The 23,850-nt window shown below is 42.2% G+C and overlaps 1 protein-coding gene across 3 annotated transcripts in view; it reads left to right on the top strand.

Moving 5' to 3' along the window:
- The window catches only part of LOC124298934 (allatostatin-A receptor), a 32,634-nt gene extending 10,190 nt beyond the window's left edge, over positions 1-22,444 (top strand). The window contains exons 3-5 of one of the 3 annotated variants that reach the window (XM_046751622.1): positions 1,899-2,177; positions 4,076-4,327; positions 22,018-22,444. In XM_046751622.1, the coding sequence (XP_046607578.1) occupies positions 1,899-2,177; positions 4,076-4,327 (531 nt within the window). In that variant the 3' untranslated portion in view covers positions 22,018-22,444. The remainder of the gene's footprint in view (positions 1-1,898; positions 2,178-4,075; positions 4,328-22,017) is intronic. The other 2 variants (XM_046751620.1, XM_046751623.1) reach the window with 2 other exon arrangements.
- Positions 22,445-23,850: the final 1,406 nt, after the last annotated feature.

A 23,850-nucleotide genomic window follows, 5' to 3' on the forward strand; every position in this document is an offset into this window, starting at 1 on the left:
TGTTTGGAATGTTTTATCTAAAAATAAGCACGCTTTCAAATTATGTGCTTAATTTCTCAGAAATTCTTCCTGTTTCCTCTCCATAATTTATGCGTGGTGAGATATTATCGAATTTTTCAACTAATTTGTATAGCGTGCATTTTTCAATAATTTCCACAGGGAAACATGACAAGTATGTCCAGTAGACTCTGAGAAACTGAATTATCGGATTACCTTGGAAGTAGAATCGATGAAATATTTGAATACAAAATTGTTTCGAAACTGCCAGAGAACTTCGAGAAATCTTTTCATCAAACCGTTTGAGATTTCGCATAAGTGTGTAAAAACGTCGTATCAAATCTTCGAAGTCTTTGGAAAATGCAGCAATCTTATCATTGAGAATATTCGAAATGGCGTGAAATCTGTATGATTTGGAATTTTATTGACACGCGGTACATAGAGAATGACACCTATGAGTAAATTGAAGAATATTTATCAGATACAGCATAAGTCAAGTTTGCCGAAATACGGGACATCCGATTTCGACAGCGAGACGGGCACTCGTCGGTAAATTCTCTTCGTCAATCGAGTCGAGTCCATTAATTTTAAGATCGCTGGAACAGTCATTCTTTCGTAATTACCTTTTTTTTCGAAACCCTGTTCAATGTAGCTTCGTCAAATTTTTTGCATAACCTAGAGACACGCTGTGCCTAAATATCTTCTCTTGAATAAACATACAAGATAAATCAGGTAGATCCAGACATGATCAAGATGTGTGACTAATTTCCTTACCTAAATCTATAAATGAATTTTAATTATAGTAATTCTCTTCTTCCATTAACTTCGCCCTAAGCAAATTGGAATATCGTTATACTATAGACCCGGTGCATAAACAAAGCGCGGGACGGATCTTGATGAAGATTAACCCTGTATATGTAGCAATAGTTAATTAATGTTGTGGTAAACGCTGTATTCAGTTGTTGAGAAGCACGAATAGATTGGCTGAAGGTTCTGCACAGCGACGACCCAACTGCTAAAACAATCACTGGGCGATTTGCGTACTTCTCGACTAGAAGGAGCCAGTTGAAGCGGGGATTTAGAAGAGAGACGGCAGACTCGCAACAGATTACGAACCAAGAACCGTAGTTGAACACTGATTGCAATTTGGTAAAACAAAGGCGCGGCTGCGGGGCTGCGGTAGTATTCCGTTACTTATGTAGCAGCTAAGCAAGGCTCTCCCTTTGTTAACCCTACTTAACTAGACGCAAAGCCGATCCGTGAATTTTCAATAGTTGAGAAACTCCAACACGTATAGAATTTTGCGGGGTATTACAGAAGTTGAGGGTTCCTCGATAATTAGAAAGTACCCGGGGATATTTCACACAGCGTGATTGAAGCGCGAATTCATTGTACGTCATATCAACTTTTCTTGGATTATGTTCACACGCTTCGACTATAAAAGAGCTTTTGTAGCTAATTCGTATTGTAATACCGTTAAAAATAAGAAACCCGGATGGTTTTACTCTCCAGCCGGTGTTACAACCAACTTCAAACATTGTTTTATCTCATACACTCTGTTTGTTCCCGTATACAGGGTACTAAACTCTGGCTATGATATACGGATGATCAAATATGTACCTCAGCGAAGCGCGGAAGGTTATTGAAAAGATTGGCGAAAAATGTGTGCCAAGTATTTCTCTAACAAATCTTTCCAATCGTTGGAAAACATCGGTGCTACCACCACGCAAGAAAGTCTTCCGTTTCCTCAACGATTTCCGCGAAGTGGAAGATTATGCGTTGCGAATGGTGGAAACGGCGAAAACACATCCCTGCTCTTTACCCTCTGAGATTGAAAAAAGTTCGGCGCGTGTCGCGAGGATCGTTCGAAGCTGAAGCCGCTTCTTACATTATGTACGTAGATTTGCTTTGTCTTCCAGGATCAGTACAATTCCACAACGGAGCAGGTGACGGCCTGCCGATTTCTTCCCCAGTTCAACTGGCCGATGTTTCAAGTGACGTTCTTCCTGACCAGCTACATCATCCCCCTGACTCTTATCTGCGGCCTCTACGTCTGCATGCTGCTCAGGCTCTGGAAAGGAGCTCACGTCAGCGCCGAGAGCAGACGCGGGAAGAGAAGAGTCACCAGGCTCGTCTTGGTCGTCGTTGGTGTTTTCGCAATCTGCTGGTGTCCCATTCAGGTGAGAAATATAATTCTCAAACGATTCGGGGAGTCGCGGAGTCTAGACGAATCCGGATCGGATTTCCCCTGCGTTGCGTTCCTCGAATAAAGGTGAATTATTCTACGGGGGACGATTGTTACATCTGCACTTGCCAAGATTATCAGACACCCTAACCGTGGTCCGTACCTACGTATGTCACTCTGTTGGAACAGCGACGAAAGACTAGAGAATGAAATGGAAAAGTTTCCGTCAGTCGATATACCGGCTTCTGCTTATGTATATTTTATCATGGTCGCAATTTCAGCTGCGGCGAGAAGAAAAGTTCGGTGTATATGACACAAGTTGGCGGAGTGAAAGAAAACGCGTCAAACTGAAAACCGACTCTCAAGGGCGAAAAAAGTGAGGGACAAAAAACTCGGGGCGCGGTTGCAGACGGAACGAGCCAAAATATCGATTATTCGCTTCGTAAATCATGCGGGGAAGAATTATATTCACATTTTGTTTTTCGTTTCCATTTCAAGCTCGTATTCGACACACGCCAAGTATTGCGGTATTACTGTTATCATTACTCGGAAAGAGTTGGGCCGAATCAAGGGAGAGTCTGAAAGGTATTACTTAAGTCGTGAATCAGAGGTAGTTCCATTAGATGTAGTCGTAATCACCCGGCCTAATCTCCAATTTCGACGAAGCTTCGGCTTTCTTATTTCATATTCTCCGCATTTGCATGTATTCGTAATTATAATTAGAGAAAAGGGCGCGGCGCGAGTCACGCAAGCTTAATGAACTACCGCTGGATGATATCGCATTCATGTATATTAAATAACCAATCTGTCTTCGAGAAATTATTTTCACCAAAGTAACGCGTTCTTTGAAGCAGCAGTGATGTTAAAAACGACTCATGTTATCAAAGCAATCAGCGTACCGTAATTAATTTGACAGGTATTCCTTTGTCTCAGTTATTCTGACAGAGTAGAAATTGATTTGAAAAGCATTGCCCGCAACGTCCGGATTAATTCTCACACCTGATTGTCGTTTTTTGGGAAACCAGGTTACAGGCCGTTTAGTCGTTCAATTGGCGGGTCACAGTTTTAAATCGGGTATGCAAACAAGTTCATTACACGATTCTCCAGCTGTACCGCAATATTGACGTTTCATTCGCGATATTGAGTTTACGCCGAGCCGACGGCTCGGGAAACGTGCTTTATTTCACCTGTTGACCACTGGGGAATACTGTTCGTTTGTAGGTGAGCAGGCAGCAGTGTGAATCAGATGTGCGCATCAATCTGCCCACGTTGAATCTTTTACCCCGAGTCCCTGGCATACATGATGATTGAAAACGTGATACTTAATCATCGCTCGATGCGTCGATTGATTACGATTATTATTTACATTCGACAGTTGCAAATGCGCTACTCGACTAAACACGGGCCTGCATTATATACGCGCGCATACAACGAGTATTATACTTAGGTACGTGTACACGCGTAACTATGACAGTCACACAGATGCTCATTGGTATTCGCATCCAGTAGCTGTTTCGTACCGCGAGTAATAAATCACTGCGATAAAAATTCCGTTGTCCAAGTTATCGTAATACGTGAACACGTTTTATTACTTGGAAAAATTTTTCATACGTCGCAAAACTTCTCAGACATTTACGTTATATAACTTTTATGGCGATTATTTCGTAGAACGGAAAGAGTGAAAGGTGATAGAAAAAATTCAAAAAATCGCCCACGACTTGAGTCGAGTTTTTCGGCAGCTTGCAATAGGGGGAAAAACATTTTTCGTAAAGTTATTCAAAATATACACAATACGTGATTTGAAAGCTGTCGTGCAAAAGTCTCGGGTTATTCCAAAAGATTTCGTCAATTGGAGCGCGATTTATCCAATTTCGCACAAACTTGGAATTGCAGTTGATCCTGGTGATAAAGTCCCTGGATCTTTATCCGATGACGGCAGCCGCGGTCATGGTCCAGATAGTCAGCCACGTCCTGGCGTACACAAACAGCTGCGTCAACCCGATCCTCTACGCGTTTCTCAGCGATAATTTTCGCAAAGCATTCCGCAAGGTTATCTACTGCAGACCTCGCCCCGATCCTCATCATCGCCTGGGAGGACCGTCGACGAAAACAACCCGGGCAGCCAGCACGGGTGACATACTATAGGTGAGTGAACTCTCCGCATTCTACGAATAACGATACTAACATTCGAGATATTGTAATTCCGTTTAAGTCGCCGATTGAAAATGAAATTTGGTCATTAAAATTGGCAGAAAACTCGAAGCGATTGATGTTTAAATATGATTGAAACGACGCTGAATTTCGATGCTAATAAGCCGTGAAATTGCCGAGCTGTCCTCTTTTCTAGACATACCGTCTTTCATGCTTCAAATTGTTTTTTTTTTTTTCTTTTTTTTACTCTCTTCACCTTTCTGCTCTATGCAAAAATGGGGTGGCTCTGTTCTAGACGAGAAGATTCGTTCGGTTTTGACGAGGGTAAAGCTGCAGGGCTTTCGGCTGGCCCACGGCGTGGCTGTACGAGGTTTTGATTAAAGCAATCGTTGCTGAGCGAGTCACGTTCTCAAGTAAATATCACGGGAGGTTTCCTCTTGTCGGAAAAAACCGGTGGTGAAAAAGGGGCGAGTAACGGGGGAAAAGAAAATGCAGAGCAAAGTTATACCCTGGACCGATAAGCTGCAGGGACGGATCAACATCCGCAAGCTCACAGACGATTCGAATCCGAGGTTAAAAGCGCCTCGATCCCATCGCGTCATTTCAGTCTGGCCGACCATTATAAGTCCGGAAATGTTTACGCCGATTAAAATTAGAACTCTAGATTTCTCGCTGGTTTAATCGACGGCCATCGTGAGACGGTTAATTAATGCCTGAGTCGAGCTTCATCGCTTGCGGATTATTTTCTTTTTCAAATTGAAGGTCCGTCTTTAACCCCGACCGGCAGACAACGTACACGATTCCGTTTGTTTGAATAGTTCTCTCACTCGGTGGGCATGGCTTGATTCATTTCGATTTGTTCGTGTATTTTTAATCTTCGAAAGCTGTAGATTTATGAGCTGCGGTGTTGTATACGCTTTTGATAATCTTGAATCTTGATTATTCGATCCAATGTCGAGATTTTTATTTTATTTTTTTAACAAAATCGAGAGCTGAATCGATAACAGATTTACTTGGCCAAAGCACTCTTCGATATTCTCTCATTGTTTTTTAATTAAACCTGTTGTGAAAAATTTTTTACCATTTTTGAGCCAGTCGGCCGGTTTCGCGGAATGAAAACAATTCGAAATCACGTTATTCCACCCCATTGACGTTGACGAAAACCTGCCGTTCCCTTCGCTACATCGAGAATCAAGAGCGTACATTCCCGCAATTAGAACCACGAGCTCGGCCGCACGTCACTCTAATAAATTATCATTTTTGCTGGGAGAAAACCGAACCCATTCCCGCGCACTTATTCACGCAGCCTATAGAAGTGCGAGAAAATTTATGCCACGAGATAAATCAAGTTCCCGATATCTGATTCATCGGGAATTGACCGTGAACCAGCAATAATTCGTCCAGCGCCCGTATTTCACTCATAATTCTTACACAAGCGCTGATCTACGATATTTGTCTGATGCCAGAAATATATTGCTCGCGACGAAACGGAAAGAGGTAAAAATTTTCCAAACAGCTAGACGAATACTTGCGTTGATCCTAGTCCCGGACGTATTGTAAAAATGAAATTGCATTCCTTTCAGAACTTCAATCGGTCAGGTTTCACCGGAAAATATGAATCGCCCCTCGATTGCTCTCCTATGGATCTTGGAGACCGTCTGGAAATTTTTCACTCGATAATTCTATACGGGCCGGAAATACGTTCAAGATTCCCGGGGTGTGTAGCGTAGTATGCGTAATATACTACTCGTGTTACAGAGCAGGGGATGATCTTTCGGCGAACAGCCCTTCCCAGAGTATGTCAATCGGATTTTATCCGGGGATCAGTCCTGTGTTCGACTAGCTCCTGCAGCAAAGGTGCGATAATATCTTACATTATGTCTACACGTATACTGAATATTTATACAGGGAGCGTTGACGTTATTGGAAATTACCTGCTCAGCACAGCATCAGCTTCAGCCTCATTTTAATATCAGTTTACATTTTAATATCGCCATTTTACGATCGTATATTATAGTCGCGTTATTTTTCTATCCTTCGCGATCAACGCCCGTGTGTTATAAACTCATACATCTCTACTTATACTTGTATTACACAACCTTCCGGCTGATATTGACGTGAAAAATGCGTTATAACGTTAGGGACGTATCTTTCCTGGTTATACTTGCTAATTTCACCCCTTTCGGAATTCGAATTTCGCACCATGTCAGGTCAGGCTGTTACTCGTGTATAACGGCTTCCACCTTACCGTAGTTTGAAAATTTCACGGATGAAAGTTTGGCCGGAAACCCTGCGGAAATTTTTATTCGCCGTTATCGCATCGCATATAAGAATTACTATTCTTTTAAGAAAATGGCGATCCGTCTCGCCGTGAACAGCTCACGATAGTACGAATACCCTCAAGTGTTCCGTATCGATTTTATTATTGGAAAAATTTGATTTCTCCAATCCGAATCCTCGAAGCCAAAACAGCGTGAGTTCGTGAATTTTATGTAAAATTGATCGATTCTGAGAAGAAATATATTGAAATGCGAGAGAAGTGAAACGTAAATTTTTTTCTAAAAAGCGACAAGATTGACTCGGCGACAAAAATCTTTCTTAGACAGACTTTTCACCTTGTCACATCCCATACTCAGCGGGAAACATCGTCTGCAAAGTAAATTGAATCGTGAAAGAGATATTCCACGATTCGAATACACACACCGGGGGCACCAACCTTGTGCGATTTCTGGCCTGAAGCTGCACGTGTGAAAATGAGACGGTGTCTTATGAAAATATTCGCGATAAATTCACACGGGCTTGTACGTGGAAAATAAAAGAGAGAAATATTATATCTAGCAGAGGATGAATTGCGGTCGCTCAGTACCCGCCATTTTGAACATGTGAATACGAACGCAAAACGCGGTTAAACTTTTCTCGTATATATTACTCGGTGCGTTCATTTCTCAGTCCTGATCCCGGGGGCGAATTTTTTCGCGATTAATCAGTCTGGTGGTATCTCAACTTTCTTCCCGGTACTTGGTAAGAATTAACGTTGTGTAGTAGTAGCGACTCACGGGGTTCAACTTACGGCACTTTGCAGTCCGCATCCCCTGAAATAATAATGGGGGTGGAGAAAATTTTAGGTGAAAATCGTGTCTCTTGTATTTTCCTCCGTTCCTCATACGAGGAAAAATCGCTGCGTATAACCAAACGGCTTAGGACCGATATTCGGAAGTACGTGCGGAATCATGGCTTGTACTCCGAGTTAACGGCAAACCTGCATAAATTCCATACGTAATGTATAAAAGTATTATTATACGAGCCGCATCGCTCTCTCGAATATATCAGAAAGCGAATGAGACGCCGTAAAAAGCTTATACAGAATTGCCCAATTTACGATCATATACCTTATCCTAAATGCATAACTTTACGTTGAAAAAGCTCGGTTTACTGCAGAATCGTGCCTCGGATCATCCCGCGCTGTATATCGAGACCTCGGCTTACGAACCGCGGCTGAAACATTTTCGAGAGTCGACGATGGCTAAATTAACGCAATTCTTAGGAATTACTCCCTGGAACGAGACTCGCGAAAATGCGAGAAGAAGAGGCCGTTAAAAAGTGGTGGAATCGAATATTCCGCATCCAAATTCACCTATTGAGTAATTGAAAATTATGCGGACCTGATGGAGGCAGTTTGTGGGAACTACGGAGCCTCGATTCAACAGAAATTTACGGTCGAAATTACGCTGCGGCTGATGCTTTCTTACAACCCTTGCGATAAAAACTTTCCGTCTGAGGAGAAGAGAAAAAAAAAAAAAAAAAAAATTAACTTCGGAAGGTTGAAAAATTAGATTTCCGAGGCGATTTCTCCTCGAATTTAAAGTCGATCTGGATGGAGATGCGGACCGCGTATCGATGAGGTACGTCTGGTTCGCCTTAATTCGAATTCATTGAGACTTCGGCGGTTAAACGCTGCTCGGGATCTTAAATATATGAGACTTTGATCCCCCGAGAAAAAAGCCAGCATCTCGCGCAGTTTGCGAAGCAGAATCGTTTACAGGTAATCGATGTCTGTTTCTCTCCTTTTATTGCCCTACGTGTAATATTCGCGCCATGATGTTAACAAAAAATTGCCGTGTTTTTTTTCCGACGCATCAACCCTCGACTCAATTCCCTGAGAGTAATTAATTTCTGTTTACCGTTTCAATTTCCGGTGAACGCGGGGTTTTCTCCATCTTTAGTATTTCGAGCTCATTCACGGAGGAATTGTGCAGAGAAATTCGTTTTAAAAATTCTGATTTGAAAATTGAAAAATAAACAACTCCGAGGCTCGTACTTACAGTTCATTCCGCAGGTTTAATTCCGTTTTAAAACCACCCTCATTTCTCCCCGCTGCAGCGAAACGAACCGGAACCGTTTACTCGGTTGACTGCAAGTTCAAACAAATGTTCTTTTCACCTTTGCTGTCATTCAAGCTGCGCTTGCACCAAGGAACCACAGGCTTGCGGTAACTGGAATACCCGGAGCAGCCGCTTTCAGTGAAACGGAGTTTACTTCGAATTCGAATAGTTAAAACCCAGTTTCCGGTTCACCGCTGCGCGTCTTGACGACGGTTTTAACGCCCCGACGCATTTCGTTTTCCCGCCGCACACCCGCGAAGAGAAACGTAACTTCGTTTTACCCGCGCAGTTATTCTGGTCCCTGTTTTTCCCTTCCAACCATTTTTCTCGCCTTTCCTACAGCCCTCGCTCGCCTTTATACTTCGTCCCTCTATTTTCACCCCCCATTCGTTTCTTCCCTCTTGTCACCGAAGAAGACACGCTGTCAAGCGACTGGATGAGTTCCTTTTCCTTATTCTTACGAACCTTCCCGCTGTTGAGATACAGGAAAGAAAATATCATCGCGCAAGGAAATATTTCACGGTCGTCGTTGTTGTCAGTCACAGCCGACGAGATGTCGAGAAGAAACGAAGTGGAGATCGATAATTAACGTACTATTAACGTTCTGTAACGATGTAAAGATAATTTTTGGCCAAAATTTTTCCGTTTTTTTCAAAATCTAAACTATGTTTCTTTTCACATGAAAAAGTTTTTACCCTGCACAGACTTCGGGCGCACGTTTCGATTCCAATCATGACTTGAAATTATACTTTAGCAGTTGTGGTATTTTATTACACTATGCGAAAAAAAGTTGCAATTATTAATTGTTGTGCAATTATTACATCTGAATTGTGTTATCTAGTCCGATTACTGTAGATTCTATTGCAAAATACTGCTGTGGAAATTGTTATTATAATCGACGTGAAATGTGCAGTTCCATTTTTCTCGTGCAGATACGTTAGGTGTCGGTTACTGAATCGTGAAATACGGAATGTCACTGGCAAATTCTGAAGTCGATCATCGATAAGATTCTCCGCCTCCTCCAACAACTTGGGGCAATATTCGTCTTCTGTCAGATGCACGTGAGATGGGTAATTCTGCACGCTTCGTTTGTCAGAATAATCTAGTGGTGAAAAATAAGTAAGGTATCGATGTCGTTTCGGGTTGCTCGCAAAATAATTGTGATATTTTCATTTGAATGAATCGTAATTCAACAAACAATCAGAAACCCATGAAATTGACAGTTTTTCTGTTCGTTCAAAGTTTCAAAATCGGTCGGATTGAAACCTACGAATTTATTTACATTGAGATTTGACTAAAATCTCGAAAATAGAATTTTATTTTCAAACGAAAGCAATTCGATCAAGATTTCAATGCAGTGTACTTTGTACCTTTGTCATCGGCTGTTGTGAATAAAACGTTGGGTCCAAAATCATTACACCTGATTCATTTCACTACGAAGAAACGCGCGGTTCTAAATCCTTCAAAGCTCTCCAGAGCCGGTAGGATAAGCTTCCAACCATGGAAAAACGCCGTCTTGGCCACACACCCTAGAAGTCTGTAGAGAGTTCACATTAATAGCGTGTACAAATTGTTATTTACACGTAGTTGAACACGCGAAGGGTGTACAGTAAAGTTTTCTAAAGAAAGTTCTGAAAGCCCTGAGACCCCCGTCGGATCAGGATTTACGTATTATCGTCACACAATGAGTCGAAGTAGGTGTACGACAGCTGGGATCACATTAAAGCCTGATAATAATTTTTTCACCCACGGTAGATGAAAATATTCGACGAGACGCGACGCGTCCGCTGGTAAAATCAAGTTGTCGCAGAGTGCGTCAGTCAAGTTGAAGTCTGGTCAGAGCTTTTAAGCCCGGGTATAATTTGAGGCTTGGTCGTTGTAAACCGGGAGAAAACAAACGTCGAGAAAAAGCGAAGATAAACAAACGAATGAAACTCTGGCGGGGACGCAAATGACGATGAGTTTGCCAACTTTTGTGAGTTGCCATTTTTCTCTCTCTCTCTCTTTCTATCTCGTCGTTTCCATCTTTCCGACAAGGTTAATCATTCGGACGGCGCCACCTCACCGTTTATTTCGCTTATCATTAGCAAGGACTCAGTCCGAATTAGGACAGTGCCGTTAAGTTAATTAACGCGGGATAACCTAATATGGAAATTACTCGGTGAAGTTGGATTAGGGCGCAGCTTTGTCAATACTACCTTAGCACTCTCGCATCTTTTCGGCCACAGCTAACCAGCTACGAGCCAATTAATGCTCGCCGAAAACGGGCACACACCACCACTCCGTTGTTTGCGGTTTAATTCGTCATTTATTTTACGTCTCCAGCCGGCTAGCAACGAATTCGCATTCGTTAATCCTATATTCAGTTAAAATCCTCCCTCAGGAAACTTTCGGCTCATCGCATCACGAATTCCTCGCCGAGATGGAACAGCCTCGGCTCTCATGGAGCGCAACGTCAAACGAGACGAATATCAGGTCTGGGCTTTGGAAGAATCCTTTCAAATATTGATGAAGTGTGATTCGAGTTACGATGATACCGTTCGATCGTCCAAAGGCGTAAAGTGTGGCTGCGAAAGAGGTTCTTTCATCCGATTCTCAAAAGCCTTTGCACCTGCTTCGAGTGGCGAACTCTTTCGCAGAAAGAAAAAGAGTAGAAGAAAAAAAAAACCACTTTCAGAATGTTCGATCTAAAATCACCAGATGAAAATATATCGGCTTGGAAAAGCTTCGCCCTATCTTTCTTTACCCGTCTCACAGACTCAAGTTGTTGCATGGGATAAATCGGATGCGGATGCTTTAAGATCTGACGCGGGTAGGAATCCAAAATTATTCCATTAGCTGCCGAAGATCCTTTCATACCGATTGTGTCGCACAGGCAGCAAGCAGACGTTCTTCGCATCGGAACTTGAGAAACGTGGAGGTTGAACTGAACTCTATTTCGTGTAAAGTTTGGATAATTAATTGAAACTCGGCCGAGCACGAGAATTACGTGACCGATTTTCCAGCTCCTTCTACAGGGAAAACCGAGCAACCTGTCTCGGGAGTAGTTCTAGTACAGAAACCTTCATCACAGACTACGTGATCGAAACCCGAGCGGGTTTTCGGGTCTCCAGCTACACTTAATCGTGATCTGTACGCCGTTCGAAGTCCGGTTTATTCGCGACTCGTTTTAGCGGGGAGTTGAAACTGTTTCTCTATTGATTAATCGCCGTCCGTTTCCCCCGGGCGAGACGCATGAACTACGTCTGCAAGCTCTCAGACTGTGGGTATACGCGTCTGAGAGGAGGAAAAAGTCTAATGGAAAGATCGTGTTCACGGTCAAGAATTTTACCCAAGTATAAAGGGGCCGAGTTGCTCGTTCTCTCAGGTACGACCGCAAACTTTTCGCCTATTCTTAACCGTGCCGGTGCTTCGTTAGCTGTTGGACAGAACTTGCATAACTATTCTCCGCTGAACAGTGATCAAAGTCGTCTCTATCCTCTGTCTCTAGTCGTTACACTGATTAACAAATTATCTAGATAGATAAAGTGTCCTCAGCGCGTATAGAGTTCAAAGTTTACACATAGCCGCACTCGGAAAAATTTCATTTGTTATAATAACTACAAAAATTCAGTAAAACAAGTACCGTTAAAAAAACTGTTTGAGTATTGTTGCAATTACGAGAAACGAGGTACGCCTAACCATTTTGCGCTATTGTCGATCCTTTTTTGGTAATTGCAACGCAAAATCAGCTCGTTCGGTTTACCGTACTTTTTTAGTTAAACAAGGCCTTAACGTCAATTTATTGTTGCACAAGCGTTAAATTTTCGCAACGGTTACAAGAAAATATAGCAACAGTGATCGTGATGAGAAAGAACAGTAACGGATACTAGACTTTCCAATAACAGCTACAAAACTAATTTTCATTTTGTACCTCGAACTATATTTTTCGATTGTGGTAAAAAATGAAAATAGTTAAGAAATGAGCGGTAACCGGAACTAAAAATTTCTCTCATCGTCAGTGCGGGAATTTACGAACGTCTCTAAAACCTATTGAACCAATCTTCCCGGGGCTGTATCAAAAGTTAAACTTTTACGAATGTGCACGGAACGACTCCCGATACATGATCAAAGATTCACCATATTGGCTGCCGGATCAGGAATGGATTTGTCTTCCTCTTCCGGTCCATTCGCCGAGACACATCGAATTGAAATTCAATTATTCACCGTCCCAAGTTGTTCTCCTGCGGAAATCCTCCCATCTAATTCATCCTGGGTAAAACATCCGGGATATTTTCTCACCCCCTTGACGAGCATCTTTCGGCTTCTTTTATTCTTTCTTACCGCGAACGGCGGCATTTCTACGGCTGACAATTTACTGCGTGGTATCATTGCCGGCAGTAAAAACTGACCGTGGTCAACCGATCTCACCCTATACAGCTTTCGTCCTTCAACCGCTGATATCACTTCGCGTTGTTTGATCGCCCCGTCATTCCGCCGGCGATGCGTTCCACTTTTCGCGTCGAACAATCGCTGTCGCAGCTTTTTCTTGTTTTGAAAAATCCATTTGGGATACAGGCGCGGTGTTTCTGTCCCGATATTCTCGTTCCGCAGTTTAAAAACGACGATAATGCTTTGAGGTTGCGATGCAACTATTCTCGGCCCGTTTGGTGGGAGCCCAAAAATCTCGGAGAATATGCAACCCTTGCAAGAATTTTCACCGTTCCTCTCTGTCAAAGGGTGAAAAGGGCGAAAATTTTCACCGCTAAAGAAGAATTTCACAAGAGCTTTCCGACGAACCGGAGATGCGATAAGCGCGCCGAAAACGCTGTGCGTGGCTACGTGGCTGAGAGGTGAGTTTATTCGATTTATAAATACTTTGCCCGCCAGTCTTTTCGGCAATGACTGATCCGCGGTCCGATTATCGCGGCCTTACGTGATCCCCCGGTTCCTACCAACGATATTTCTCAAACCAAAAAGCGGCTCTCAGTTTGCACCGGGAAATCACATCCGTTACATCAGAGGCGAGAAACTGTACGCTTTCTACTAATCAAAATTTATAGCCGACGGAAAAGATCCCCGCGATACGCGGGTACATTTTTCGACGGAAAAAAAACCGCGTTTCTCGCAAAAATTTACAAGCGGTGTTAACGCGGCGCCGATAGTACGCGACGTCCTTTTATTTATTGCGGTTTTCGACCCTAACGTGTTGCGTCGAAGCCTCGAACACGCGGTGACAGGGACTTCGGTAAATCAAAACACGACCGACGAAGCTTGGTGTATGTTTTTCTCTTTCTGTTTTTTTCATTCACAAGCGACTCTCGACACGCCTCTGAGTCGTGATTTAACTCCGCGATATTTTCGGTGAATTTTTTTGTCCGATTTGACTTTTGAAAATGTCACCGCACGGTCTAAGACGCTGAAATGTCCGATGAGTTGAGCTCAACTTCGAAGTTAGAATGACAGTAGGAACCGCTGATTCCGCAGAAAAATACGCCTTATTCGAGACGAACTACGATAGTCGAATCACTCGCTTTTGATCGCTTCCACGGAACGGAGCATTTCTTTAGTATATGAATGTGTGTGTGTATATATATATATATTTATATATATACATATGTATATTCTACACGTACCGGGGCTTGAATATAAATCGTGGTACTCCGCAAGCAGGTACTTTGAACTTTCCGCGACTGCTTCTCAGGCTAATATCGAAATCTTTTGATCGAGTTAATAGATTTCATTCTCAGGGATTCAGAGATTCGGAGATTGGTGTGAATGATACATACATACGGCACATGGAGTAGTAAAATACCACTTGGCAAAGTATTGTAAATCGCTTTCTTCCCTACACCGAAACTTCTTCGATGAATGCTAAAGTTCAGCGAAAGTTCCTTTTTCCAAAGCTTGCAGGACGAGCCCCGATATCGCAAAAACTTTCGATGAGTCAGAAAAGTTTTCCCCACCATCTTTCGAAAGGGCAAAAACTCTCCTCCAATATTGCCAGGCGGAGATTTCACCTACAACCGTCCGTTCTTGTTACTCTTCTCACTTCGCCACGTAACTTAAGTCGTGTGAATCAAGAGTCTTGATATCGCCGACCCCACTTCCACCAAACACTTTTACCAAACTATGAGTAGACTTCCGCTTCGTGACTTGGTGTCGGAAATCAGGGGGCGAAATTCGACCGGCCGATCTCACACGTATCAACGAGTTCACGAGGGATCCTTGAAAAGTTCGTCGTATCATTTTCATCAATACTTCGATGCATTTTTTATTCACGTATTCAAACTGTGTCTTGACATAATCACCAAACGTACAACAGTGGAAAACAAGAATAGAATCAAGTTTACCTGCTGAATATAAATTTTACGTAAACTTCAGATAAAATACGTACACATATAATATTTTTGCTCTAACAGCGTGCTTTAAAATTCATCCCGGAGTCAGTTCCCGCTGTCCTCAAAGGCCGAGAGATTTCTGAATCGTGGCCTATTTAGTTTTCGTAAATCGTTTTTGCCTCTTTTTTTTTTCTTTTACTTCTACCCTCCGGTTCCCACTTGCCCGACTTCTTCACCGCGGCCGCTTATGCTCGGCAAACATACCGCGATACGTAGATACAGATGGTACAGGTCTGCTAGGAGAGCCGAAATATGTCGACGGGCCGAAACGGACCGTGAATATGTCGACGCCGAGGAAAAACCACAAGCCGCAAACCACTGCCGGTGGTCAAAAAGCGACTCGATGTCCTAATTACGCGACAGCGAAATCCTTGTACCTCCGACTAGGGAGGTCGAAAGCAGCCGGCGAGGGAGAAAAATTCAGCCGATTAAGGCGGGTCGAGTATGCCGGAACGTACGTGCCTGTATCCGAAAGGAATCACCGGTTGTTTCTTATACCCTTGGGAATTTATCCCGCGCCTTTTCGATCCCTTAATGGCGCTTTATCTCCTACCGATAGATTATCCGGGGAACATTTTTTGCCGATACTTTGGCGAGGTTGGGTTTACAACGTTAAATCGAAGGGGGGTATAACCGTTTTCGAAAGTTGATCCCCTGCCCTGTGGGACACAGCTTATACGGAAAGTCAGAACTTTTAATGGGATAAAAGCACGAGGTGTAATATAACGAGTGATTGAAGACTCTTCGCCAGCCGGTCAAGATAATTCGAAATCGATAGCGGTGTGTATGTTTAATATACACGTATTTTACTTAGAAACACGAGAGTCGATTAATCACCTCATAGAAGTCGAATTTTTTCCCTCAATCCTCTATCTAAACTGCTCGACGGAATTCCTCGCCAATCGTTGGACATTTGATGGTACACATCGATATGCTTTCTTTAAAATCAACCGGCATCGAATAGTTGACATTACATTCCACTATTCGGTGAATAATTACGATTCGATGTGCTGTGCAACAGATTTTCTACCCCAAATTCAATCAGAGAGGGAAATTTTCGGCGTGCTTGAATTGTCTACAGAATTTGCGATATCATTTATACAGTTGTTCCAATTTAAGAGACCCATTACGTATTCAGCCGACCTAATGGTTCAATTCGAGAATGTGTTCTACAAACGTTGTATGGTTTAGAAAAGGAGATGTGAAGAATTTTTTTCACGCATTCGAGCATCATAACCGGTGATGCTGTGGAGGATGGGCCAGTTTTTATAAATTGAATCATACATTTTTGATTCAAATCAAATATTCTTTATTCGAAAACGTACGTAGTTAATACATAGTTAAATTGAAATCTTTCCTTCATTAAAATCAAATTGAACTGAAGAAAAATTGAGTCTCGACTTGAATTCGAGGCGAAATGTCACGTTTCGAAACTTGTGAAAATCGGCGAAGGTACTTCATTGAACGAATGCAGCCGCCATTGGAGAGATATTGTACCGACAATGAAGTGCAATTACCGTTGTCTCTCGCAAACGGTTGATGTAGTGGAACTGCGGTTTATACAAACTACAGCTGTCGTCTCGACAGGATCTAGGAACCCAAGCGTCGACCAATCTCCTCCCCTCGTCCCGAGTTCAGGATCCAGTTTCCAGAACTCAAACTTCGTTAATACCAGACCGTAAAAGCGACCCCGATTGGCGGCGGTGTCGACGCTTGTGAGCTTGGATCGTATAACGCGCATTGGATTCTCCGCGCTTCCACGCCGCACATATTACGGGAATTAAATGGGTTCGGGTTCGAATCGAGGCGAGGGAAGTGCGAGTGGAATTGGCGAACCATGCAGACGCGAAACGAACTACCGGACAATCGATATATCGGCATTATGGGGGAAATTGTATCACCTAATTGTGACGGTGGGCGACGCGTCCACCTGTCCACCCCCGACACGCCCACGGATAAAACCACTTCGACATCTGCCCAGTGTCTCCCGATAAACGGATCGCGATATCGCGTTATCGCCGAATACTTCTATCCGTAATTGGTTGTAAATCAGATTTTGGCATTTTCTTGCCCTACGCGTTATTCGCGGTGCTTGTATAAATTCTGCGTCTGTGAAATGAGAGTGAGATGCGAGGGGTGGGGGTAACAACGTTGAAAAATACCAGAAGGTAAAAGGTTCGCAGTGTCGAATTTCCAAAGAGTTCCTCCTCTTTCATGCCATTTTTATCATTTCGAAAGCTTAAAGCGAGAATATAGAATCGTCAGACTTCTGCTGTATACAAATATGTACACTCAGTTTTCACGATTCTATAATACAATCGCTTCCTGCAGTTTTACCTTTCTGTTTTTCGACTTTCTGTATTATTGACGAATGTTACAAAAGATATTTTCGAAAATTCGACATTGTCACCCTGCTATTTTTTTATTTTCATCTCCGCCTTCGCATTTACTCCCTGTACGTCGTTTTCACTTTTCTTTCATACGCCGCATCCACTGGAATAGTAGCTCGCTTGATCGCGCCTCGATGTGCCCGGGTATACGGTTTATTACCACCGTATAGATCGAACTCGGATAATGTTGTTGGCGATCGTTTACCAGATTTTACATTGCCAATAACCCGTTCAAACCCACCCAGAAACCCTCGTTCCGTCTTGGTCATGGAGAAACTAATGCCGCTCACCCTCGATAAAATTCAATCATAAACCCGGCGGACGAAATTAAATTAAACGCTCTGACCACTGATAAACTCCGAGCAGATATGTATTTTCTCCCACCGACAAGTGACTAATTCGATCACGTGGTCGTGACTCGGACCGACAACTTTTTCCAACTACCGCACTTTTCCCGTAATATTCGATTCGTAGAGTAAGCACGAAGGGATTTCAATTCACCGATTAAGAGCAGGAGTATTTTAAACAGATTACGCGTTGGCGTGAGTGTGTTTAAAAAAAAACTACAAGTTTTGTGCGAGAATGTTTTTGTTTTCGAGCTCTGACAACGTGAAACACAATCACAAGGCAAAGTAGCTTCCTCTATGAAACACGTGACTACGTATTAGCAGTAATTAAATTTTATATAGTCACGCAATCGCACCTTTTTCATGTAAATTACATAGTTTCACGTGTACCATCCAGATAATTGCGTAGTCACGTTGCACCCGCGTCCGTAACCAGGCATTACACGAACGTTAATTAGTCTCTAACTTGTACATAAATGTAAATTGCGGACTGTGTTTGTGACATAGTGAAGTAAACAAAAAAAAAAAAAAAATAAAAACAGAAAGAAGGAAAAATATATATATATATATATAATACCCACGTACTTATACAATTTTTCGACCAAATTTTCAGACTCGGTGGAAAGAAAATAAAGGAAAGATCAATTTTTGCTTAATCTTAGTTCACCTTGGTTGAAAAATTCCTGTTAAATAGAGAAATGATGAAAAATTCTGCCGCGGTGAATCCGGGTTCTGAATATTTTGAAATTGATAAGCGGCTTTGGGGAAGCGTTGAAATTTTACGTGGATTTATTTGACGCAACGAGAATAGCGAAGTAGGCAACATCGCTGAGGGTTTTTTATTGCGCACTGTGAACTCGGTGAAGAGCTTAACACAATGCCTGACAATCACTCGTGAGTATCGTTACCGCCTGGCGTAAGCATTAAACTTGCTGTCTCTCATCCTCGCAGAGGCAAAAATCGGAGAATTGCAGAAAGCGTGTACAGCCACACGGTGAGTAAAAAATAGAACAAGTTGTAGCCTGCTCTATTATTTCTCAGGCTATTACATTGTTACGAAGTGTGAAATCACCCATTTTGTCCCCTTTTGTCATCTAGTAGTCATCATAGATAAAAGACATATACGAGCTTGCGTATGTCACAAAATGAATAACGTTGATGCATCGACCAGTATTGTTATAACAACAGTCTTGTTTCTAACTTCTATCCAGAAACACGTATCGCCGATAAAACCATAATCTTTGCTCAATTTATTTGTACCTGTTGGATCATTCCCTTACGATCAAAGAAACCCGTTATTTTGTTCCACAACGCAAGATCGTTACGACATTATACTTTACTTCTTTCCATTTCACCAATGTTCCTTCGTATTTCGCACAAAGCTCGTCAATCAAAAACCTGAAGAACGATTCACCAACCAGTCGAACACGTTCAACTGAACAGATATGTTCCTCTCCTTTGTTCACAACCTAACAGGTTCGATTGCAAAATCTAACAAGTTTAATAGGCCGGGTGAAATCCGACTAGTGAATAATTAAATTTAAAACTGGTATATCTTATCCCAAGTTGTCTAGCAAGGAGAAGGTTAAACGGAATTTGGTGAGGGTTAATAATTTCTGAGAACGACAAACACGGCGAACGCGCTCCCCGAAATTGTACCTTTGGTAGGTATACAAGACTAGACGATTTTGCACAAACAATGTTTGAGGCGCGTGTGTTTATCTCGTTAAATTCGGTAGGCAAACTCCGAGGGGTGGATTTATCCGTTGGGCAAACAGCTGGTGATAAGGTGAGTGGGTGTTCGGCGTCGACTCCGATTTTGCATGTTCGAAACAACCGCATCCGCGAGCCGAGGTCGCGCACGTTTCGTTCGATTTCAGGCATTCCGATCTTCGATGGGAGATAATCTCCGATATGCCGGGAGATTTACGTCCCGGTAATTTCAGGGGAGACACCGTCCTTCGTTACAGTCGTGCCATCCCCGAGTCGTTCTGCCAGCGAGGCGCGTAATAAAACCAACTTTCATTACGACTATTCTCTAACAAGCACAGCAAGTCCGTGAGCTTGCGAGATCTTTATTATCCGTGAACCAGATGCTGTCGCAAAGTGCGCACTTTCAGTCTTCGAGACAGATCACCTCACATTGTATCGTTATAAAAGTGTAATTGGCAAAAAAAATAAGTAAGCAAAATGAGAAATAAAACAATAAATAAACGCAGAGGTCAAAATTTAGTTGCAAAAGTTCGCTGGCAGAAAATCGATACATACTATCGATTTTCATCAAATTATTACGTATTCGTAAGCGGTGAAAATCTTGTCAAAATGCGAATACAAAAAATCGTGGAATTGTAAAGAAAAAATTGGATATCGGTGCTTAATTTGAAATTTCAATGATTGGTGAAAATTTCAACCGAACACAGCGAATTGAACATGATGAAAGATAACAAGGGTAGTTGTCTGCAGAAGACGCGGCGGTCTCTGCGGGGGGAACTTATGAAGCGGTAATTGGTTGACTCCAGTTAACGAACTTTCATTATCTATCATTATAAGCAGCTGCAGTTCAAGCTGGTTATCGGTAAATCATTCGAGCCCCTGCAGTCTTGCCGCCCCGTCATCCAGGAACAATTTAATCGAGTATAACTAGACGAGTGCACCGAAAGCTCGGCGTCGTTACTCCGTCGCGTCGGCGAGAAAACGGTTTTTTAAAACGCGTGGCTTGTCTTTTCTAGCTTTTCAGTAAGTCCGAGCTATTCAGGATCGAATGCAACGCGGCAAATAGGTACACGTTCCCTACATAAATATCACGCTTGAATGATAAATTAAAGCAACTTATGGCCGCGGTATGAAAAGAAGCTTTCGCTGTTGATCCTGTCGCGAATCCTCGTTGATTCTCAATTTCAACTCGGGAATATATTGAAAGCTTGGGTTGATTGGATTAAAATCGAACTCTAGCGATGAGAGACCGTTTCATTCTCAGTCTACCATAACTAATACGACTCATTGAAGCTCGTTTTCAACTCCGGGAATCCTTGAGGGAACTCTGAGCCGGGGAATAGAGATGAGGGCTTCACGGGAAGAGACGATGTTTGTTAGCTTAACTCCGACGCGTCGCTGGGTATCAAACGAACGAGGGAGAGAGACACAGGGAGAAAGAGAGAATAGAAGAGAGAGAGAGAGAGAGAGAGAAGCGTTTATTCGGAATGTCCTGGGATAAGGTACCCCCTAAGGACGACAATACATTACAATGTTGAACTCTCGATAGAACGTAAGAAACAGAAACATGTAACAGAGTGAGAAACATTTAAATTAAATTAAATCTGGTACTACAAACCTAGTTAACTAATGAGCTAATCCTACAAGGAACATACATGTATGAGTCGTAATACATTGACATTTGGAGAGAAAGAGAGAGAGAGAGCGAGAAAGGGTGGAGATGGGCAAGAGGTGAGGGGAGGGGGGTGAAATCCCGGGTTCTTTCGAACGGAAAAAGAAGTACGCGTGTCGGATCTGTCCCTGCATGATGTTAGAAAAGGGAAGACGAGGAGTGTTCCTGTCTGAGATAAAAAAAAATAAAATAAAAAAATTAAATAGATAATAATACTTGGTACTATTAGTAATAATAAAAAGCAGGTCACCAATTTTCCCGACCTTTTCGTCTGACTCGTGAGTCCTTTGAAATTGCCGGGAATATGTGATATCTCGGATCTCGAATATCCTTTTATGGTACGCCGTTAACGACACCCCCGCTGGTCCGATTCCTTATGCATATATAACGGGGCAAATAACAGGTCCCGAGAAATTGGGAGAGTTCTTCTACTTCGTTGGTGAAAGCCGGATTCGGATATGTCTATGTATAAATGTGATATATACGTATAGCAGTAAAAAATACGGCCTGAAAAAAATAAGCTTCCTGTTCACCGTGCGTCATGCAGAGATATGAAGCTTGATCCGGTTTGTATAGCCGGAATATTATGTAAAACAGCTTCCGACGAGTTTTTATACGTACATGTATATATTTCTTAACCCCGTATAATTTAATAACTGGACGATAGCCGGATTAAACTATCGTACATGAATTTTCGTAGCCAGGTCACGAAAAGGTGCGGTTATTAAAGGAAAAAAGTCAATGGTATCAGTTTTTGTCAATGTTGTGAGAAAATAGACATTTCTGGATATAAAAAAAAGAAAATAAAATCTTGTTTCTGATTTCAGGTTAGAATGAAGCTAGGCAACAAATTATTTCACCGCAACGTGGATGTAAAGGTAACTGAGTTATAAAAAATTACATATATATATATATATATATATGTACGTAATATTACACATATATACGCAGCGAAAATACTACAATGTGTTATGATAACTGTACCTTAGTTGCAATTAATTGTTGTAATACGGAGGAAGCAAAAGTTGGGAAGAAAAATGAACAAAAACGGAGAAAGTTGCACGCTTAGCAACAGAGGTAATGTATATTTTAGCGAATATTGTAAGCTTTTACTGCGGTGTTTCCACGCTCCGATTTGTGAAAAACGAAAGGTAAAAAAGAATGTTGAAAAAAAAGAAGAAAAAAAAATTACCGTATCACGAATTGACATTGAGCTGGGAACAAAGCTATCTACATATGTATACGTGCAACGAAATATCACGAACACAAGGGAATTATATTAGCCGTTACAAATTCGGGTAACCGATCCGATATGATTGATGTTTGAAAAATCTCGTGAAAAGTAAATTGAAAAATTCAGGAATAGTGAATCGGTGCTCGGTCAGCGTCCAGAGGATGAAACGAAAGCCTTCCACTCCGTTGAGTCAAAATGAAATGGTTCCAAATAATTTGCGTATCTGTGAACGCATTTGACGCGATCAGCGAAACAGTACAAAGGCTCGTTTCGCAAGACAGATGTGACAGTTTAGGTGAAAAGTTCTTATCTCGAGGGTTTTTCCTACGTGAAAGCCTGAAGAGCGCCGTTGAATCGATACGCGGTGTACACAAGGGCGCGATCTCGCGAGCTTGCGAAACATCGGCGACACATGTAAGATATATACGATATATGTGTGTGTCGTACATAAAGCACGGGGCCAGTCATTAATTTTATGGTATAACTGAACCTCTCAGCGATAATATCGCACAATCACGGCATTCAGACCGAATTATTGCGACATGTAAGAGCCAATTTGCAACCAGAATAAGCTCGTCTGGGTTGGACCAGAGCCAAGCCACCGTTCCTCCCGCACTCGATAACATTTTACGCAAAAAGGCGTCAAACCGTTTGTCCTCGTTCTTGCAGACAGATTCACGTGAAAGAGGGTAAGCATAAAAACGACCCTCCCACAGATTATTTCTTGTGAAATTTAGCCATTTACGAATCTTTCCGCGTGTCGAAAAATGTCTTCACTCAAAGGTCGCAAATGTTTTTCAGTAATAATAAAAGTCAGTTTGTTCCGAAAAACTATGGTTGAATTCTTTATCAATATACAGTACGAAATGAAATTTGTCACATCGCAACAGTGACTATCAGAATTTTGAAAAAAATATTTGAAAGGCTTGCTTATTCGAGTTACGAGACTTTGAATACCGTACACAGTGTGTAATTCACATGCGTCAGGAAAAGTTTCCTCGTGGCTTTCAATTTGATTTACTGGTAAATGTAAACTTTCGCAAATTCATGAAATGTTTAGTCATTTTTTATGACGAAGAGTGTTTCGAACAAAGTTTCTTTGGCAACTTCTTTACCGACTTCATCAAAAGGGATGAAAATTTCCGTCGATCCTCAGGCGCGTTATTCGGATCCCAGATGTTTGCGTAGCAGCAACGAGTAGACACGATGCAATATCCATCGTAGAAGACACTTAACAGAAGCGAGCGACTTGTCACGAATTCATCAGCCAGGCAAGATCCCAGACACAAGATTATCCTTTGTCTCGAAATTCTTTTGCGGTTTGTTAAAATTACGAAAAGGGGGTGAAACTTTCTTAGTATCCGGAACACGCCTTATCGGGCTTTCGATCGTGACCTTA

This window comes from Neodiprion virginianus, chromosome 2 (assembly GCF_021901495.1).
Source record: "Neodiprion virginianus isolate iyNeoVirg1 chromosome 2, iyNeoVirg1.1, whole genome shotgun sequence".
Classification (NCBI taxonomy): Eukaryota; Metazoa; Arthropoda; class Insecta; order Hymenoptera; family Diprionidae; genus Neodiprion; species Neodiprion virginianus.